The sequence below is a fragment of the Crocuta crocuta genome, unplaced genomic scaffold, assembly GCF_008692635.1.
Source record: "Crocuta crocuta isolate KB4526 unplaced genomic scaffold, BGI_CrCroc_1.0 scaffold541, whole genome shotgun sequence".
NCBI classification, from domain to species: Eukaryota; Metazoa; Chordata; class Mammalia; order Carnivora; family Hyaenidae; genus Crocuta; species Crocuta crocuta.
Window position 1 is genome coordinate 432,553 of NW_027531901.1, and position 20,835 is coordinate 453,387.

The 20,835-nt window shown below is 52.3% G+C and overlaps 1 protein-coding gene across 1 annotated transcript in view; it reads left to right on the plus strand.

Annotated features, from left to right (window-relative positions):
* The window catches only part of ITGA9 (integrin subunit alpha 9), a 324,287-nt gene that overhangs the window by 194,184 nt on the left and 109,268 nt on the right, over nucleotides 1-20,835 (plus strand). Inside the window, exon 20 of the mRNA XM_077774005.1 lies at nucleotides 10,772-10,922. Within this exon, the coding sequence (XP_077630131.1) occupies nucleotides 10,772-10,922 (151 nt within the window). The remainder of the gene's footprint in view (nucleotides 1-10,771; nucleotides 10,923-20,835) is intronic.

Consider the following 20,835-nt stretch of genomic DNA (forward strand, 5'->3'; position numbering starts at 1 on the left):
TGCCTATTTCTGTTCATCATCTGAATGCTGCTGGGGAAACCACTATTTTGGCTCACATCACCTTCGTAAATGCTTTTCTCTCACTTTATGGGCACAGAGCTGACCCAGGTGGGTACATTTGAGGGAGATAGAGGTATTTCTGGCTTCATATGTGGTTTTCAAACCAGAAACTCAGTCCCAGGAATCATTTTGGTGACCTCCTGTGAACTTTAATTGACGTGCCTTCCAGAGGTGCCTCATGATCCCTGTGCAGTTAATAACCATGTGGATCTGTTTTGCATGATTAGAAGGGGTTTATAAAGCCTGGTGAGATTGAAGCACATCTCAAACTATGTGGTGTGATAACCCACTTTTGTAGAAGTTTAAAACCTCCATCCAGCGCGCTCTGTTTAAGGATAGCGTTATCAAGTGGAGGCAGCATTTGAGAGTATAAACAATATGACAAAGCTACTTGAAGTTACGGATTTAAAACAAAAGAAGAAGTGAAGGTAGACAGTTGCCGTGTAGATTTGTTTTTTAAGCGCGTATGAAAGGAGACACAGGTCCAGACAGATCCTGGTAGGAGCCTGGGACAAGCCATGTGAGCGCCTCGGCCGACGGGGTCAGCCAAAGCCTGTGCCGTGTGTCCAGGGAGACCAGAGGCAGGACAGCGGGAGGCGTGGCTGAGCGGTGGCAGCGGGAGGACACGGACACCGGAGCGGCAGGCTGCTGCCACATGTGCCGCTGAGTTTTAAAGCAAAGCGTGTCGAAGGCTGTGAGATGAGAGGGCCTTGAGCAAGCCGGTGCGAGGAACGTGGAATGGGTTCGAGCGGGTGGCCCAGGTCTCAGGCTGTAAACCACAGGGGGTGGCCCGAGGCCTGGGTCTCCGCAGGGCCAGCTCTGGGGTAACCACAGGGTAAGACTCAGAATCAGGCAGAAGTAACAGCTCCTAACATTCTAGAGTATCTTAAAATGTAAAGCGAGATTGGATGTGATTTAGTAAATATATTTAGAATTGTACCTTTTAGACAGTCTACTCTTTCAATAATTCTTGGGGACTTTTTTTGGTTTGTTTTTTGCAAAAACAATATTCTTACCCAAACAAGAACTTTTTTTCTCTTTTGGTGCTCTTCGTCAGTAAAATAAATTCCTGAATATTTGCTTTCATGCTAGAACCTTATAAATCAGAAAACTTTAGTGTTGTTGTATAGCAGTGAAAATTGGTATTTGGATTCTAAATATCTTATCGATGAGATCTACAGGAAAACAGAGTAATAGGCAGTCATTAACTCAAGTGAGCCAGCAAGACAAAATGAGGAATGCCCTGGAGGAAAGAGGAATTTCAGAGCTGGTACTGGAACATTCCATTGCAGTCCCTTGCTGCACTGCCGGGTTTCCTCGTCCAGCGTTGTCACGTGAGAGTGGCCGTCCTGGGGAACGGGTAGCCTCTCCAGCTTACTACAAGCCGAGACCGCGACCCCGAGTCTGAAAACACGGTGCGGACAGATTTTGTGAGGGTATTGTCCGGGCAGCTTACCTGGAAAGGCCGGGCTCGGCCCCTTTCTTCTTTGGGGACGTAGAAATGTTGGGGCTTTGCGATTGCTGTTGGGTCCGGATCACGAAGTTTCTATATTAGAAGAGGTGCCTGTGCCACAGAGGAGAGGCCTCCAGTCCGGCTCCTTCCACGCCACCGTTTGTGTTAAGACTTCGGGGGGCTTTGGAGAACCCCTCAGAAGGCGCCGTGGGCTGACGGGGAGGCCTCAGCCCCTGCAGGGGAGCCGGCAGGGCATTCTGGGGCAAAATGACGTGAACATGGGGACGTACCAAGGCCGCCGGGCTGGGAAGCGGAGCGAGGGCCCTTTCAGGGCACAGGCCTGCGGGGACGGGCTCGGAGACTCCGTCCGCCGTCGCCAGACGTCCTCGCGCGGGCGCTCAGGAGCTTCCCCCCTGCGGTGCGGCAAGCGTGCCGCCCTGTGTCGTGCTCCGCGTGCGCCGGCTGCGGGCAGGGCCAGCGTGCCAAGTAGGCGGCAGCATCTGGAGAACCGGCGCAGGTGCCCTCCAGACCGGCTGCCGCTGGGCAGGCCTGGGGCCCCGGCGGAGACCGTGGGCCCGAGTCCTTGTAACAGGTGCTCAAGAAGGGAAGTGAGCAGGGGGTACCACCGGGGAGGGGTGCGGCTTCCCTTCCGGACGCTCAGGGGCCAGAGGACAGCGGGTCGGCCANTGGGTGACGTCCACCCGGAAGTGGAGAAGAACCGCCGGCGGCCCCTGCGTGCTGGCCCCTGCGTGACGCCCCTGCGGCTGCGTGAGGCCCCTGCGTGATGGCCCCTGCGGCTGCGTGACGGCCCCTGCGGCTGCGTGATGCCCCTGCGGCTGCGTGACGCCCCTGCGTGACGCCCCTGCGGCCGCGTGATGCCCCTGCGGCTGCGTGACGGCCCCTGCGGCTGCGTGACGCCCCTGCGTGACGCCCCCTGCGGCTGCGTGACGCCCCTGCGGCTGCGTGACGCCCCTGCGTGCCGGCCCGCTCTGCCCACCAGGGCGCGGCGAGGCGCAGGGATAGGCCGTCTCTCCGGCCCCAGCCTTCGACCCGTGGCGGACCGCGGTCACATGTACGCACCTCCCTCCCTGGCCGTCGGGACCTTCAGAGGCGCATGTTCTGGAAGTCCCCAGAAACCCCAGCAGGACAAAGCCGCAGGTGCCCGCAGAGGGGACGGACTTGGTGTCACACCGTTTGGTGGCCTGTCCCTCCTCGTCTCCCGCCCTCTCGCCCCTACCGGTGTTTTCGGGGCGCACCTCAGGAGCTCGTGACCTGCTCTCAGACTTGCCTCAGGGTCTGCTTCTGACGAGCCGCAGGCCACGCCGCTCCTGCGTGCCCGGCCCGCGGGCTGGTTCCCCGTCCCCACCCCGTCAAGGCGGAGCCACGGAGGCCTGCCTGCGCCGTGGACAACTGGGGGTGGCCCATTTTCGTGAAACTCAGAATTACTCTGTGGGGGGGGGGAAGCACACGTGTGGATCGCTTATTCTTTTTTGACATTTCATCACATTTGTTATAGCATTTTATAAACAAGTGAGTTGTAGGAGCTAAATATTATCAATTTTTTTAATCACTTTATTTTTACCCGGGAGAACTTTATTTTCCCCAAACCTCTACTTCACAGGTAACACGAACAAATATGTACCACTGAACATAAGTCTTGTAAATCAACCGTATTTTAAAAGTAAAATACATTGAATTTACTGAACGTCTAGAACAGTCCTGACCAGTAGAGACATAATGCAGGCCACGAGTGCAATTTGAAGTTTCCTGGGAGCCACACTGAAGAATTCAAGTGAAACAAATGGATGGGAAAAAGGTGTTATTTGACATATTTAAAAAAATCATTTAAGCATGTAATCAATATGAAACAGTTGAGGTGTTTACATCCTTCTTTATTTTATTGTGCTAAGTCCTAGAAATCTGATGTGAGTTTTATACCTAATTTGGAGCTACGGCATTTCGAGTGCTCAGAAGCCACATGTGGCCGGCGGCTCCCGTGTGGGCCAGCACAGGCTTCGAACACGCACTCCAGAGTTGTCCACCCAGTGGGCAAGGGGCTAAGGTCGTCGTGCACCAGCCGCCATCAGTCACTGGTCGAGAGCTGCCACGGGGCTGTAGGGGGCTGTATTCTTCGGCGCTCTGCTGGCCTGCAGAGAAACGTCTTCCAGCAAAAGATGGTGACGTGGGCAGAGGGCATTGCAGTCCGCCAGGGCTACCGTGGGAAGGCCCCCGGGGACAGGGGAGAGCCGCCCGTCACCTGTGGCCAATAGACTAGAATGCTTTCACCTTGGTGCCTCATTATTTATTAACTAACTGCTTGCAACACTACCTGCCACTGGTGACTCAAGACCACATGACTAGGTCCGCTGCTCTAGCGCATCGACCCCGGACTGTGACATTTGAGCCTCATGGGACTCCGGGTGCCCCTCACTTACCCTCCTGTGAAGGGTGTCCTCGCCTTGCTCCTTTCCATATTATTCCAGAGTCACGTCCATTCTTTCATCTGCTGTTTATTTCCTTCTATGTCTGAAATCTACTTCCTGTTTCCACCCATGTGCTCCTCATTCTTTCAGATGTGGTTCAATTCCTACCTTTCTCAGGAGCTTCTTAGGGTAACTTCAGTCAGACAGTGACTTCTTTTCCCGGAATTTTTTTTTGCACCTTATTCTGCACCTGATTTTTGGCATGACTCATCTCCTCTGCTTGGTGGGATATGTCCTTCACGTTATAATCCATTTGTTTGGTACTTTTGCACATATTCTTTCTAGGAAGACTTCAGATGAGCAAAAATAAACACATCAGTGGTTTTATGGTTTTTTTCATGTTTGTGATTTTAAGCCAACTTGTAGTTGAAAAACCTCTTGATAATTCTCAACGTGCCAAGGAGGTTGCCCGCAAGAGGCGCTGAAGGTATTCAGAATCATTTCCAATTTCAAGGAAACTGTCAAGAGGAAACTAAACACCTCAGCTAGCTTTTGTAAAGAGATGACTCTTCCCAGTATTCTGAATGTTCTAAATGCTAACAAGGCAAACGCGATTTCATTTCTCATCTTATTATAGGCAAATAAGCTTCATGTGCATTTTAGTCTCCTTCATTGCATTTTTCTGTACTTTCGGAGCACTGGGAATGAGGGAGGAGCACCGGGAATGAGGGAGGAGCACCAGACCTCCCACGGGAGTTGGGAGGGCTGCCTGGCTTCGCCGCCGTCTGCCGAGCGGCCGCGGGGACACGGTTCATGCTCTGGCCTCCCTCCACTAAATGATGACTCAAGCGAGACCCCATCCAGCTGTCAAATTCCATTTCTGATTTTATGATGTCTACCCATTTGTAAGAATGGGAAGCCTTGTCTGTGATTGTAAACTGCACTGGCTGTGATTTATATCCGTGCTTTTATGACACATTGTTGAGGAGATCTGTGATTTGTTGGAGGCCGAATCCTTACTTAGGAATGCTGCCCCCAAGTTTGACATCTCTCCTATGGGAGAACATGATCTGCTTCACAGTGTCCTTCTTAATATGATTTCCGTGAGTGGAAAAACTAAGGGCTGTGTGTGTGTGTGTGTGTGTGTGTGTGTGTAATCAAGCTCAGCGCCAGTTTTGTTGGCAGAGGCATCATGCCATTGCTGTAGGACTCATGGTTTGCCTCGTCAGTAATACTTTGCCAAATACCCCACACTCTCCCCACACTCTCGCCTCCCCTCACCACCCCTGAAGAATCCCTTCTTTGTGCTTTCATGGCATAGGGGACCTCCTAGGAATGTTCTGGGTCAGAGCTTCACACATGTTGATGTCAACTCATGTCTTATGGGTTTGTCTCCTCCATTAGACTGAGAACTCCTTGGGGTCTGGGGCCTGTACCTGGTACCTAAGTTGAGAAGATAGTTTTTTTAAAAAAATAATGGATGGATGGATAGATGAGTCGAAGGAAGGAAGGGAGGGGAAGGGGATGGAAGAGTGAAGGCAGGAGGAAGAAACGGATGGACTTGGCTGTCCTATTCTATTATCTTAGCTGTCACTATCAAGTGTAGTCGTGGGTGACAAGTACATCATCAGTAATAATAATGGCATAACAAGTGTTAAAAGTCAAATGCAGTTGACTAGAATGCACTTGATTAACTCCTGCATTAGCATCCTTCACTCAGGCTAGATTGAATCTAGCAGCAAAAGAAAATGAAAGTATTACATTTTATGGAGGGTAGATTATAACCACAAGTATGTAAATAAGGTCACAGCTTTTATCTTTAAGACTTAAGGAAAGTCTAAAATGATCCAGTGCATAATTACTAGTTAAATACCCTTAAACTACTTAAACCATAAAATTACCTTCATAAAATTGTTTGCATGATGGTAGAGGGGAAAGAATTGACCATAGTGGCCTTAGTCATTCAGTATATGATGACTGGTATGGAAATGTATCGCACTTTACCCAATAAGGAATTTGGAATGGTATGCACTTTTTTTTTTTTTTTTAAGTAGGCTCCATGCCTAACATGGGGCTCAAACTCCAGATCCTGAGATTAAGCATCATGTGGCACCCACTCTTAATGTACGGTGACAAGTGAGGTCAGAGAACCAGTTCCTGAGTGGCCCTTGGGCACCACACAGCTACCAAGATGGCAGCAGTAACATCACATCCATGCTAAACTTAAATATAAGCCCAACAGGTGCTATGAGACGTATTAGAGAAGTTACATTTGTTATTTTTCATAACAGGTGAGCAGTATATTTCCATTGGGCTGTATATGTGCTGTAAGATAAGCTGTATAGAAACGGTACAATTTGTAGCATGTGTTGACTGTCAGTAATACTTCCCATACAAGAATATGCCAAGAATTACTTTGGTGTACAAAGTAATAGGACTCATTAAAACACTGCATGAGCAAATTAGAATTAATGAGAAAATTTCTCAGGGAATAAACTTTCCTGCAAATAAGAAAGGTGGTTCTTTAGTGACTAAGCACCTGTGGGATGTTGGCAAAAACCTTGTGCCTGACTGTCTTACTCCTGCCAGAGAGGTGGCCTTCATGGAGCTCTGTTCTTTTTAGACGTCATTGAAAGACATTTCTTGCCAAAGCCCTTCCCGACTGAGGTGGAGTTTATATAAGAGCTGTGACTCAGATGACCCTCATGTCAGAGGAAGCTGGGCACTAGTGCCAGCTCAGCCCCTTTCCTGGCTCTGTGACCTTGACCAAAGTGGGTTCCCGTCTGGGGCAGAGGAGGTTCATCTTCAACTGTAAAATTCAGAGATTGAGCTGGTGAGCTGTTGTGGGGATTTGGGGCATTTTCATTCATTCATCCATGAGGGTTCGCTGGACACCTGCTGTGCGCCAGGCACAAGTCTGTCACTAGGGGCTCGTTGATGACCAAAACCAGACCAGGGTCCTTGCCCTCTGGGGCTTAGATTTTCATAGGGAAGACATATTTGTTAATCAAATAGCCACACAAATGTGTCATTTCAACCTTGGTAAGTGCTGTGAAGGACTGGCAGAGCACATGAGGCTGGAGGGGTTTATAATAGGGATATTTATTCCCGCCGGGACGGAGATCAGAAGGGGCTTACGGTGGAGGGGGGCAGGCTTTGAAGGCCTAGGAGGTGCTGTGTTCAAAGCCCAGCACAGCTCCTCGGCCAGCCCCCTTACCTCTGCTTCTCGATTTCCTCGCTTCTAAAAACGGGACTAACGTCAGGAACTGCTCACAGTGTTTGTAAGGGTTCAGAAAGATGACATGTTTCAAAGCACCCAGCACCAGGCAAATTACATTTCATTTCATTTCTAAGAATAGCTCTGGAAGCAGAGATGTACTGTTTTATACACAGGCTTTCAACTGTGGAGACAGAGCAAAACCAGCTTTCAGGAGCCCCTTTTTAAGACGTCTGAGTTCACATTCCACCCTGGAAGGCGCCTGGCTTCCCTTCATCGCGGAGCCATGTTAGAATCGCTTGACCTTGAAGCCCAAGAACAACCTTGCTTGCCTGATTAAGTGACAGAGCCCAAGCTGTGGGGCTGGAGACGGTTAGGCCTCCCAGGCCTGATCTCTTGCCGTTTTCACGTGAGGAAAGGAGGCTGATCACAAACCACAAAATTGGAACGAGGAGGCAGCTCCCTACCCCCATGGTCCTGTGCTTTTCTATACTGTCTCTCCATGTTCCGTTTGAAAACTACGGATATTTCGGAGGTGACTGGCTACCCATGAGTGCGTGTGCACTTCCTTCTCAAGAGAAAGCAAGCTTATCACTCCCTCGTGACTCCTCAAGGCCTGAGGGTTACTTCTGTAATCTCACAAAAGCAAACAGGAGGACAGAAATAACCCATCAATTTTTAAAAATTAAAATGGCCAACAATAATAAATCATTGCCACAACAGCTTCAGGTCAGGGTCTTCATTTATTGGAGGCCATTCAAGAATTTGAAGCTTTTTTTCCAAGTTAATTTTTCACATCTTGTTTGGATCCTTAGAGCTCTTGCTTCCAGAAGCAAGGCCATCAGATCTCTCGGTGCAAATGTTATTCTTGCTGACACGCCAGGCTTGCGGGAGAGTGAGGTCTGGTCCTCACAGATGGGTAATGAGGATTGCTCCCCACAAAAATCTGTACTTCAAAGTGTTACAGCCTACTGAGATTTGGGATATTTCTCTTCTCTTTCATGCTATATTCACTGTATTAATGGTTACAAACAACAATAAGAATGTGCTGGTTATGCAGGAAAGGAAGTTACTAGAAGGACATGGGCCAGTTCAGAGCATAGGCAGGAAGCCTGCGGAACCATTGTGGACAGGAAACGGGAGATAAGTCTTAGTTCAGGAGGCCCCCTCTGGGTTCTCAGCACCTCAGTAGCCACCTCAGGTGATCTCAGAGGGTCCTGGTGTCTGTCTTGCAGAACCCCTCAAAAGTCATGGCCCTGGCTGGGAGCATCTGCTCATACTGAGGCCACATGACTGCATCTAGTCAGGTGTCCACACTTTAGCTATCAGGAAGGGGGAGGGGGACGGTCTGCCCCTTCTCTCCTGATGTGCCCTTCCCACCTATCTTGGGATTCCTCCTAAACAGGTGTCGTTTGTTATTATTTTATATTATACTTTATATTGTTAAGTAAGGTATTTATATTATTATTTATTATTATTCTTTTGCTGAGCAGCCAAAAGTACCAACTGTCCATTACACAAACCCATGTAAGCTTAATCACGTCACGTCATCCCTTAACTGGTTGGCCAGAGATTGGCTACCAGTGTGAATTTACTTTGTCCGCAGCACACGTCACATAACAGTCACGCACCTCGTGTGCATCTTCCTCCTGTTGTCCTCATCCCCTGGTCCCACTGATGGCCCGCCCACTCCCCTACTTGCCGGGGCTCCCATTTCCCTCCTTCTTGCCCCTCAAACATTCTCCTCCTCCTCTCCCTTCCCGGTCTTTAGCCCTACTTCTGTTTCAGTGCAAAATGGAAGCAATCCCAAAGGCGCCTCCACTTTGTCTCTAACACCCGTCTCCTAGTGCGCCTGTGCCGTGGGGGCCAGCCCCTCCGCTTGTTCACCAGGCCATCCGGCCGTTGTTCTCGCGGTACCCCCTTCCCTATGTTGTGCAAGTATAATGTGATAATTTCCAACTTAAAAAAAAAAGAAAACAATTGCCTNCTCCCCGCTACAGAAAAATAACTCCGAGTAGTCGGGTGTCCTCGCTGTTTCCATTCGTTCCGCTCCTCCGTCTCGTAAACCGATTCCGAGCTTCCGTCCCTATCACTCCGCTTAAGCGGCTCTTATGGTGATCACCAGTGTCCTTCAGGTGGCTAATTCCAGTGGCCAATCCCACTTCTTCATGTTACTTTGACTGACCTGCCACACGTGCCACAACGGATGACTCCTTCCCTGGAACATGTCTTCCGTGGCCACTTAGAGACCGTCTCTCTTGCTTTTCCACCTGCCACGCTTGTCAGCCTTTAGCTTTGCCTCTGCTGGCCCTCCCCATCTGCAGTTCCTCTTCTCCGGCTGCACTCATTCCCTAGTGATTGCGTCCCGTCCGTCCCAGGTGTGTACCCCAGCCCAGACCCTCCTTCAAGGCTTACGCATCCAGCTGTCCAGCACCTCTTCTCAAAGACCCAATGGGCGCTTGGATTTTTCTGCTGAACCTTCTATGCCTGTGGCCTTTCCCATGTCAGTGAGTGATGACTCTTCCCTCCCAGCTGTTGAACCTAAAATCCTTCCAGCCGTCCTTGACTCTTCTCCCTCCCCAAGACCCCGCAGCCAGTCAGTCTGTCGGCCGGCAAAACCTGTTGGCCATAACCTTGGAAACCCGTCCAGAGCCCGACCTCTTCTCACTCCCTCAGCTTCTACCACTGTGGTTTGAGCTGCCACCTGGTTTGTTGTGAGAACTTCCTAACTAGGCTCCCTGCTCACCCCGACCACGTACTCCACAGACCGTTCACGTCACAGCCAGTGTGAGCCTTCGACCATGGAAGTTAGGTCCCACCACTCCCCTGCTCACACTGCTACAGGAACTTCATCTCAGAGTCAAACCAAGGCCGTTGTACTGGCCCCACAGTACCCCATACGGTCTGTCTGCCCCCACTGCCTTCATCTCTCTGAGCCCACTTCCTCCCACACTCCCCCTTGCTCACTCCTCTTAGCCACTGTGGCCCCTGTGGCATTTCTGGAACACGCCAGGCCCGACTCGCCAGTTCCCATATATCTATGTATCTTGCTCCTTTTCTCCCTCAGGTTTCTACTCAGAGGTCACCTCATCAGTGAGGCCTCCCCAGCTACCCTAATTAAAATCCGAACCCACGCTTCCTCCCAATCGGACATTCTCTACCTTTCTTCCTCTCTGAATTTTCTCCATAGTTCTTATCATGCTGTATGTTTGCTACTTTGTATACGTTTTCTGTTTCCCTGAAGCCACAAGAAGGCAATAACTCTAGCACATAGATTCTTCTAGCACATAGATTAGCAGTAATTGGCATTTAGTAGGTGCTCAAAAATATTTGAATGAATATATGACCAAATTCCATGTCTAAGGAATTAAATGTCATAATTTTCTGAGTTTGATGTGACCCCAGAAAAGCCTAGTGAGTTAGGCTATTAGATGAGGAAACTGAGGCCCATGGGCGCTAACTGCTTACCCGAGGGTGCGTGGCCAGTTCATGGATTTCCTGGCACTTGTTGTTCTGGCCCCAGGGAGTCTCTGCCCCCAACCCTCAGCCGCCCTCTGATGCCGCATATGCTGTTACGAAAGCTTCAGGGCATTCATTGCTGTTTACTTTTCATTGCAGCGTTGATGAGAAAACCCCGTATCTAGCTTTGGGAGCTGTGAAGAATATCTCCCTGAACATCTCCATCTCAAACCTTGGGGACGATGCCTATGATGCCAACGTGTCCTTCAATGTTTCCCGGGAGCTCTTCTTTATCAACATGTGGCAGAAGGTAAGGAAGGCACCCCCCAAAAGTGACCCTTCGTTCTGCCTCGTGCATTATCTGAGTGTCATTCTGCAAAGACTGTTTCATTACACGGGGTGTCATTTGGAACTGTGGGAAATTTTTCCTCCCGGACGTGGAAGGTGTGTTGGGACAGCCAGAGAGAGTAAATACCTGCAGGGTGTTGGAGCAGTGTCCGTACCTAACATTGTCTCCGCCCATTTCTCTTGTGGAGCCCTGCCCCTACTCTTTTATGTCTGGCCACCTCTCCGAACACTCGCGTGTTCCGGAGAGTTCCTGTCTTACATCAGTAGTTGTGAGGAACGAGATAGGAAATGAGGACAGCTCACTGCTTGTTATCACCACTGGTGCTCTTGACGTTTCCCATTAAAGAGTCACGTAGGTCAGCCTACGCCTTGGCATGTTCATTTATGATAATATTTGAGTGGATTGAGGAAATTAGATTACTTTCACGAATTGAGTAAGTTTTTCAGCAGGAATTAATTTAGCTGAATGAATTGAGGTTTAAGTAGAATGACTCAGAAAGGAAAGAGGAGTTGGTATTCTCTCCCGTCCTGTAAGCCGACTCAGTGAACCACCCACGGGAAGAAGGAAGAACGAGTCTCCACAGGCAACAGGCATGAGTGGGCTCAGGCAGGCTCTCCCTTCCCAGTGGTTGCTCTGATTCTTGACGGCAGTTTTGAAGGCAATTGCTGTAGCTTCTCCAAGTGTTTACAACATGGAACTGCAGCACCTTTATGTCTGTGTTAAACGGAACCAAAATCACTTTGTGTGGAACAGTGTGCCCTGTCCCCAGAGGAGCACGGGGCGCCTTCAGGCCAGGGGGAAACCCTCTTCAGGCGCAGACCCTGGCAAGCTCAGCGGTTCTGACAGGACTGCGCCACCCTTGCCCGGCTGAGGCGGCAGCTGAAGCCTACGGAGGGGTCTGGTGATGCCGCTCCAGGGGCCCTATGAGAGGTTCTCTCAGATCTCTGCTGCTTCACGGCTTTTAGCGGCGCCAAGGTCGGGAAGGTCACAAAAGCAATCAGGCAGGACTGTGGGGAGCACACAGGCCGCATCTGTCCTCTGTAGCCTAAAATCATGCTAGTTTAAGCCCAGTCAGGAGAGAACCAAGTATCCCTAGGGTTCTAGTGGGTCTCTGGCTCCACACAGAATCTCTTTCACAGGACTTCCTGTAGGGGGTGGGGCGGGGGCGGGGCTCAGTCAAGGACGGGTCTGTAAGCTCCCGTCTGTGACAGCTGAAAGGATGTGGTTGGTGACTGGGTCATCAGGTTGCAGATTCCTCTTGCTCAGGACCCACCGGAGAAACTTCTCTCCGGTCACAGAATTAGGAATGGCTGTGCTTTCCCCGAGTACTTTGGCTTATTTTTGCCTACAGACAGTCGTCCTTGGGGCTAAGCTGTGTTCTCTGTGTTGTCTGCTAGAAGGCTGAGAGCTGGCCCCACTCTGTCGGCATATAGGATTTGGTAGTATTATTTCATAAACTGTATAGCTTCCTATATCTTACTTTACTTCCCCTCATCACAGGTTTCTTTTTAGTGTGGAGGCTACATAATATTCTGTCATAAAGTATTCTATGGAAATCCCTCAAATTTCTCTTATGTAGATGTTTCATTCCAGTTTTATTGTCCTTAATACTGTGATGAGGGGCGCCTGGGTGGCTCAGTCCATTAAGCATTCAGCTCTTGGTTTCGGCTCAGGTCATGATCTCATAGTTGGTAAGATTGAGCCTCGTGTCAGGCTCTGTGCCGAGCATGGAGCCTCCTTGGGATTCCCTCTCTCCTTCTCTGTCTCTCCCTCTCTTGCTCCCCTTCTCTCTCTGCCCCACCCTCTCTTATGTGCATGCATCTGTGCTCTCTCTTTCAAAATAAATTTTTAAAAAGATATTTTTTAAACAATACTGTGATGAATGTCTTTCACAGAGATTGCTCTGAACAAATGATTTGCCGTTAGTCTTGTAACTCTTTGGGCGATGGGTCACAGTGGTGATTGACCACCAACTATATACCAGGGGTTTCACATGCATTTTCCCATTCCCTCCTTACTGCATCAGATGTGGGTGCATCTGCTGTGTTGGAGGAATGCTGCAGGGGAGAAGTGAGGGAAGCAGGACGAGGCAGGGAAAGGGCTGCGTAAGGCGGTGCTGGTGTAAAACATAGCCTTGGTCTGAACGATAGGGTGGAAGGAGGTGGAGGAATGCTCAAGAGCGTCAGTCACTCAGCAGAATCGTCCCCTCTTGAAGCGGCAGGAGAGCATCGTTCCCACCCCTGCATCATCCGGACCACCGTGAGGGCCAGTCAGTAGCCCCCCAGGCATTCTGGGTGAGGGACCCTGGTCAGGCGAGGACAGTGTCCCTGGGAGGGCCACAGGCGTGCCATTAGCTCCTACGGCCGATCATTTTTATCGCTTTTCGGTTGATCGCAACAACCTTTGGCACAGGGAGCCCTAGTTTCAATCTGGCAGAGAGTTGACTGGGCTTCAGGGTCTCTTCTGGACGTGGGACACGTTGGCCTGCGAAAGGCGGCCGAGCACGGAGACGTCGCGCGGCTGTCGTGGGGCAAGAGCAACTAGAACAGGGAAGGTGACCCTGCGTGTGGTGGGAGGAGGTAAAGAAGCATCAGTTCCTCTCCCATGACCGCAACGGCACGTGGAGACCGAAAGGGCATCACTCGGCCCAGAGCAAGGCTCTAACAGCACCCAGATGGGTGGTAAAGAGGAACCCAGAGAGCCCAGCCACCTGCGTGGACCTAACAGAACGACACGGGCCCTGCACAGTTTCTGCCACATAAACTAAGAAGAGTGTAACTCAGGATCCAGACAGAAAACATACCCTTTAGAAAGATTATTAACAGAAAACAAAAGGAAATTTTACAGAGCACCCACTTTTGTTATTGATGAAATTCATGAAAAATATGAGCACAGCAAAAGATCAGCGAGTAGAATGATAAACTGGGATGACAAAGGAATGAACTGAGAGTCAAATAAAAATCAAGGTTGTGGAGGGGATGAGGACATATAACAAAACCAAGAAAGCAGAGGCAGAATTAAAACGTGCTGTAATCAGGAAAGAGCAGACTTAGTAGTATGGAAACCTGATTCGTTGTACAGGGCATACGTGAGATGGTCTCTGAGAATTCAGAGGGAAAAGAAAAAACCAAAGCAGTGAAGAAGGATGGCAAAAACCACGCATGTGGAAGGTGGAAACTAGAGAATCAGCAAAGAGAAATAGCTCCCGAACACTTGGAACGGAAGACGTGAGTAGAGACCAAGGAAGGGCCTCCGTTCTCTGGACTGGGCTCTGCAAATACCAGGCAAAAATATGACGCTTTATTGTCAACACACAACTTTAGGAGATTTTTAACTTTTAAAATGTGAAAATGATGCTACTGATACCTAACAGGAAACAAACCAAAGTTCCATAGATTTCTGTAACAGTATTAAAAAATTAGAATAGGTTCTTGTCAATTAAGAATTCTGTACCCAGTCATCTTGCACTCCATTGTGAGAGCAAAATGAAGCCATCCGTGAATATATGAAAATGTATAAAGTCTGGTAACGCTCCTAGTCTGGGTTTCCCCCAAAGCAGACTCCAACATAATGACGTAGGTACAAGTAGTTTATTTAGAGAGAGAGAGAAAGAGAGTGTAAGGGGCACCTGGGTGGCTGAGTCCCTTAAGCCTCTTACTTGGGCTCAGGTCATGATCTCACAGTTCCTAAGTTCAAGCCCCGTGTGGACCTCCATGCTGACAGCTCAGAGCCTGGAGCCTGTTTCAGATTCTGTGTCTCCCTCTCTGCCCCTCCCCCACTCATGCACACACGTGCTCTCTCGCTCACTCTCTCTCTCCCCCCCTCCCACCCTCTCTTTCAGAAAATAAATAAGCATTTTAAAAAAGAGCATGCAAGCATGGGAGAGGGACAGAGGGCTGAAAGAGAGAAAAGGGAGGGAGAGAGAAAGAATATCGTGAGGTTCCATGCTCTGTGCAGAGCCCGACATAGGGCTGGATCCCACAACCCTGGGATCATGACCTGAGCCAAAACCAAGAGTCAGAGCTCAACTGACCGAGCCCTTCAGGCGCCCCAGACTTCCCCACCAACCCTTGCCAACCATCCAGGGAAATCACTCCAAGGGCACGGACTCCCTGGCACTTCCAGCCTTCTCTGGCTCTGAGCCGCACTCCCTGAGGTGGACACCCACTTCCAGCAGTGAGACTTGGAAGCCTCTGGCCTGGAGGGCACTGGCTTCAGGTGCCCAGCCCTCTGGTTAGTTCTAGGGAATGTGAGCAAGGCAACATCTGCTTCAATGACGTTAAAGCTCTAACAGGCGTGAAACTCCTCCTGAGAAACAGGATACTTACAGATAAAACACTCAAGGATACAATCGTGGAATAAAGCGTTGAGGCCAAAGCAACGTACAAGGAAGCAAAAACAAATTTTGCAGGCATGGAAAATAGTAAGCAAAGGTGAAAACAGTGCGCCGGTGAAGGCATAATTGAAAGAATTAACTTAAAAAATAAGACTGTACTATCAGCTATACGGTACAAATCGGAGAAGAAACTTAATCTCCTCGCTGTTCCTGCTTCCCATTCTTCGGAAGGAACCTGGGACCCCTCAGCTGTTGGGGAGAGGCCCCTCGCCTCCCCTCCGCCCGGCCCGCGCGCACTTGACTCCAGTGACCACTGAGCCCCGAAGCCGCCGGTCTTCTGCACCCCCCGCCACCTCCGTGGTCTTCACGAGCCGCCCCCGGTCTCGGCCCAGACACCTCCCCGGGGTGCGCCCAAGGCCGCCCAGCAGCTCGGGTCTCCCGTCTTCTCTGTCATCACCCAGTTGGCGAGGTGCTCGCTTCTGAGGCTGCACAAAACATCTCCCCCAGGAGGGACTCGCTTCCTGAGGTTTCCGCTGGTTCTCCGCGGTCAGGCAGGGGTGCCCCACAAATGCGGGACGCGCTGCACGGCCGGCTGCCGACCCCTCTCGCCACCATCCCGCTGCTGAGAAAACCCTGTAACCGGGACTCTGCGCTGGCACCGCAGGCGGGCTCGTGGGGCTGGCGGGGCGCAGCCACAGCGGTCCGGGGGGCTGTCTGCGGGGCAGGGGGGGTCACAGGGGGGGCGGGGGGCCACGGAGGNTGGGGAAGGAGAATACAGAAGAGGAGACGGTGCTTTTGGGGGGCGTCTGCACTACGCGGCCCCACGGTCGATTCTGTGTGAGACCCGCCCAGAGCCCCAGTGCACAGACTCCGTGAGCGCTGCCCCCGGGACTCGGGCAGCCGTGTGGCCCTGGGGTCGAGGTCAAGCGGAGTTTTAATTTCTCGCTGTGATGCCACTGGGCACACAGGCCCCGCTCTTCTTGCCGCGTCGGACAGGAAGGCCTCTGTTCCGGCAGCAGTTACCGAGTGCCTACTAAGCGCCAGGGACGGTGCCCGCCGCTCGGGGACCCTGACGAGTAAGGTCTGGCCCCTGCTCCCAGGGGCCTCCCGGCCCAGGAGGGTGCAGGGGGCATCAGCCAGCAGCGCAGACCGGCACCGGCCAGAGCGCTGAAACGCTGCCCGGCAGCACGTGAGGCGCCACCCCAGCTGGTGTCCAGAGGCCTGAAGCCCCCAGAGACGCGCTGGGGAAGACGCCTGGGCCTCTGAGGGTCAGTCAGCTGGGGCTGCGGGGCTGGGGCGCATGGGTGAGCTTGTCTGGCGACGGGGAGCGCTGGCTGGAGCCTGGAGAGAGGGCAGAGGAAGAGGGACGGGCGCCCTCCAGGAGATGGAAGGAGGCTGCCCCTGTGGGCCTAACGGCCAGCGACGCTCCCGGTGGCAGGGTGACCTCTAGACCTCTCAGGGGTGCAGACGCCTGCCGTCCTCTGCTGAGCTGCCCGCTAGCACCCCTGCTCTCGGGAACGCGTCGTGGGACCAGACACAGGAGCTCAGAGAAGAGGCGGGGCTCACGATCACGTCTTCATGGCGGTGACTGTCCCGGCTGCGTGGGAACAAGGACACGGACAGTTGTGAGCTTTAAGCAGTGAAGAGCGCTCCCAGGGGGGCCCAGAGGGACGCAGCGGCTGGCCACGGAGTTACAGAAGAGGCTCTGCTTGGCGAGAAAGAAGAACGAGGGCGGGTCCCTGACCTTGCCTCTTCTCTACAGCATGAGCGCTCTCTTGGTTTGGGTCTTGCAGACGCTGACCTTGACTCGGGATGGAGGGCAGCTGGTTTGTGCAGCATGGGAGGTGCCAGACCTGCGGGAGGGAGGCGGAGCAGTGACGGACGGGGGGAGGCAGCTAATGAAGAGGGTCCCGTCAAACCAGGTGCCGCAGTGGGCAGTGGGGCGGATGCCCGGGAAACAGTGCAAAGCCCGGGGCTGAGCGAGCTGGGGACTCACACCCCCTCCCACAGAGGCAGTGGCTGAGGCTTCCTAGGAGCGTGCATTCCCCAGGCTTCTCCTGTGACGTGCACGGCCGGGACAATCAACCTCGTTCTGGAAAAATCCATTCAGGCACAGGGCTGCCGCTGCCGGCCATTGGAAGTGGGGTGGGGCACCCCGCAAGGTGTACCACGTCTGCATTGGGCTCCCCAGCACCATAGAGATGCCCACGGGGTCGGAAGCACTCGCAACTGAAGCAGCGCACTTCCTAGGCTTCCGGAAGTTGTAAGCTAGTGTCGTGGAACCTTGCCAGGGTTCTGGCGAGAACCAGTGACACACACCTCCCGGCCTTACGGGAGTGGGGCGAGGCCAGTATCGTAAATGGGCCAGGGGGCCAGGGGGCCAGGGGTGGGGCAGTAGGGAGCAGGGAAGACTGTGGGAAAACGGGCCTCCTCCAGGGAGAGCAGGCAGCTCGCCGCAGCAGTCGATGGTTCCCGGGTGGTAGTGAGGGCCCGTGCAGCCAGGTCTCCTACTTCTCAAGAAAAGCCGGAAATCCACATTTTTATGTGAAATCTCATGACTTTGGCAGCTAATTAAAATGTTTTCTGAGCATTGCACGGGCCAAACAAAACATGTCCAACTGACCACATCCAGCCTGGAGGCCACAGATTGGTGACCTTGGGCTTCGCTGTTTTCCATACGCTGTAGGCCATTCTCCCGCCGGCCTGTTTGTCACGGGGATCTGGATCTATGGTCGCCCCTGGTGGGTCTGCAGGCGCGGCTGCATTTCACACCCCTCCCTGGGTGGCAGAGCAGCTAGCCAAAGAGGTTGGAGTTTGGGGGTTCAGGTGCCGGTGTGTGCCTGGGGGGAGGGGAGGGCTGCTTTACGTGTTGTATCCATGGCATTTTTAAAGCCAGTGATGTTTCCAAAAACCTTTTGCAGGCGGGAATATTTATTTTGCGATTGCAAGCAGCAGCTCAGCCTGGGTTCCTGCTTCAGAAATTTCTAGAAGTAACACAGCAAGCAGCCGAGGGGGAGAGAGGGAAGGCGGAGTTCTCGCTACCATCCCGCGCAGATGCAGAAGCTCTGCTCTGTTTCTTGCAGTCAGCGTGACCTTGAGCCAAGGGTCTCCTCTCTGTGCCTCAGTTTCTTCCTCTGTAAAATGAGACGTGCTGAGAGAAAAATGGTGCCTACGCAGACTCCTTGTATCCGCAGTTACCATGGCAACCCCCAGCACACACAGGCACAAGCTTGGTAATTAGGTCATTTACTCAGAAGTTGTGTATTGGACTTGCACTGTGGACCACGGTGGCTCGCTGAGGGAGAGGAGGCAGAGCAAGAGCACCGGACGAGGCACTGCCAGTCAGAGGGTGCTGGCTCTTCTTTTGTTTTTTAATGTTTATTTTGAGAGAGAGAGAGGAGCACGAGCAGGGAGGGGCAGAGAGAGGAGAAAGAGAATCCCAAGCAGGCCCACACTATTCGCGCACAGAGTCCAACGCAGGGCTCGAGCCCACGAACTGTGAGATCATGACCTGAGCAGAAATCCAGAGTCAGATGCTTAACCGACTGACCCACCCAGGCGCCCCGACTCTTCCTTTTAAGCTAAAAATCAAGACTTGTGGTCTTAGCAAAGGGATTGCATGAGTGTGTGTGCATGGACCTTCACAATGTCAGAAAGTAGAGCGAGTGTTAAACTGAACGTATTTCTACATTTAGTTACCTTTATTTAAAAACTAAAGTTACGTGAAAAATAATGGAAAAATTGGTGTGTGTGTGTGTGTGTGTGTGTGTGTGTGTGTATTATTTATCAGTTAAGTAAATGGGCTAGCTTTCATAGCCCCCCTTTGCTTTTAATCACGCCTGCTGATTTTTTTTCCATTTACTTACTATGTGCTGAAGTGTTAGAATTTTTGGTTTGGGGATATTGACTTCTTAAAATCCAAGATCTATAAGGGCTCAAATATGTGATGTGTATGAGGAATAATATCAGAGGTTAGGGGACGAGGGAAATACTGTACTCCCAAAATGAGGCAGGGCTGGGCCCGGAGTCTTCCGGATCAGGCAGGGAGAGCGATGAGGCTTTGGGGTGATGGGGGGGCTCGTGGGGTCCGGAGCCGACGGCCGAGGAGAATTCGTGGAGACGTCTTCGGCACAAAACGGTGACGTTATTCCAGCACGGGGACAGCCCCACGGGCAGAAGAGCCGCCCTGCAAGTGTGGGGGTGACCGTTGGGAGGACCTGGGGGAGGGGCGTCGGGAGGGGGTTTCCCAGAGGGACTCTCACTGGCTGGGGACGTCCTGGAGGCCTGGCTGTGGTCGAGCCACGTGGTGGTCCCTCCAGCAAAGTATTAGTGTTAAGTTAAGGAGTTCCTGGACTGGAGGCCGTGGAGAGGATCGCCTTTTTCTGGTCAACTTCACTTTAACCATTTGGTTTTTGTCCTTCCCTGTTTTGCGTAGCCGGGAGTGTCCACGGAATAGCGCACATACCCCACCTGGGGGGGGGGGATGCTCGCTTGTGCTTTGCCCCCCAGCCTGCCTCATGCTCCCTCCTCAGGGAGGGCCCGCCCGCAGGCCCGCAGGCCCGTGAGGCCCGGTGGGGGAGTCCCGCGTTTTTATCACCTAGGCAGTGATGGGCCGCATACGTCCCCACTGAAAATATGGACCGAGGAAGTGGAAGGGAGGACAGAGGCTTGTGACGTGCTGGAGGAAGGACCGCGAAGCAGCCATCAGACCAGGGGAGACTCCGTCGTGGGGTCGCCAGAGGGAGAGAGAGCGGTGAGGAAGCAGGAGTCACGAGTCCAGCGGGGAAAATGGAGACCTGCCACTTGAGAACGCCTTCTAGAGCTTTGTGCCCTTTCAAGTGCATAAGATACGTAGTTAGCGCTCGGCCCTGGCTGTTGGCAAGTCACCGAATCCCGCCGCCACACGCCGTGTCACCGCCTCACCGCCTGAGAGACTGCGGTGTGGGAGTGGACTCCGGGCCCTCGGCCTCGCCCCTCGGCACAGGGCCCAGCGTGGGAGAAGTGGCGTGAGGGGGAGCGTAGTTTTGCTCTTTCTGGGGAGCGCTTTGAATTCCGAATTAAACTTGGCCTCCGAGTTGTCTTTGGGGGCAGAAAAGCACCAGGTCGGCTCCTGTGGCTTTCAGTGGCTTATTCTTTATGACAAAGGGCACAGAGGACTCGTAACTTTGTTTTTCTTACCAAGTGATGCTTCCAGTTTATATCTAACTTTACCACAGAAAGGTGCCCCCTTCTCTCAGGGCTTCTCTCTTCTCACTTTCAAGGCAAATGGCTCAAGCTGGCGCCAGGCGATAAAAATGATCCGGTTTCTCACCCAGATAGAGTGGGAAAGATTCGACACTCACGTTTCTACCCCTCTGTGTTTGTGGGACTGCCCTGGCCTGTCCTCGGACAGAAGTTTCCCGCAGGAGCTGCATCTGCACAGATGAACACAGCGAGTGTGTTCAATGGAGCTGGGAAGGCCAAGCCAGGGAGGGTTTGCAGGCAGGGGTGCCAGCGGGCACCCCATCCCCAGAGCTGGCGGGTGAGCGTGTGAGAGAG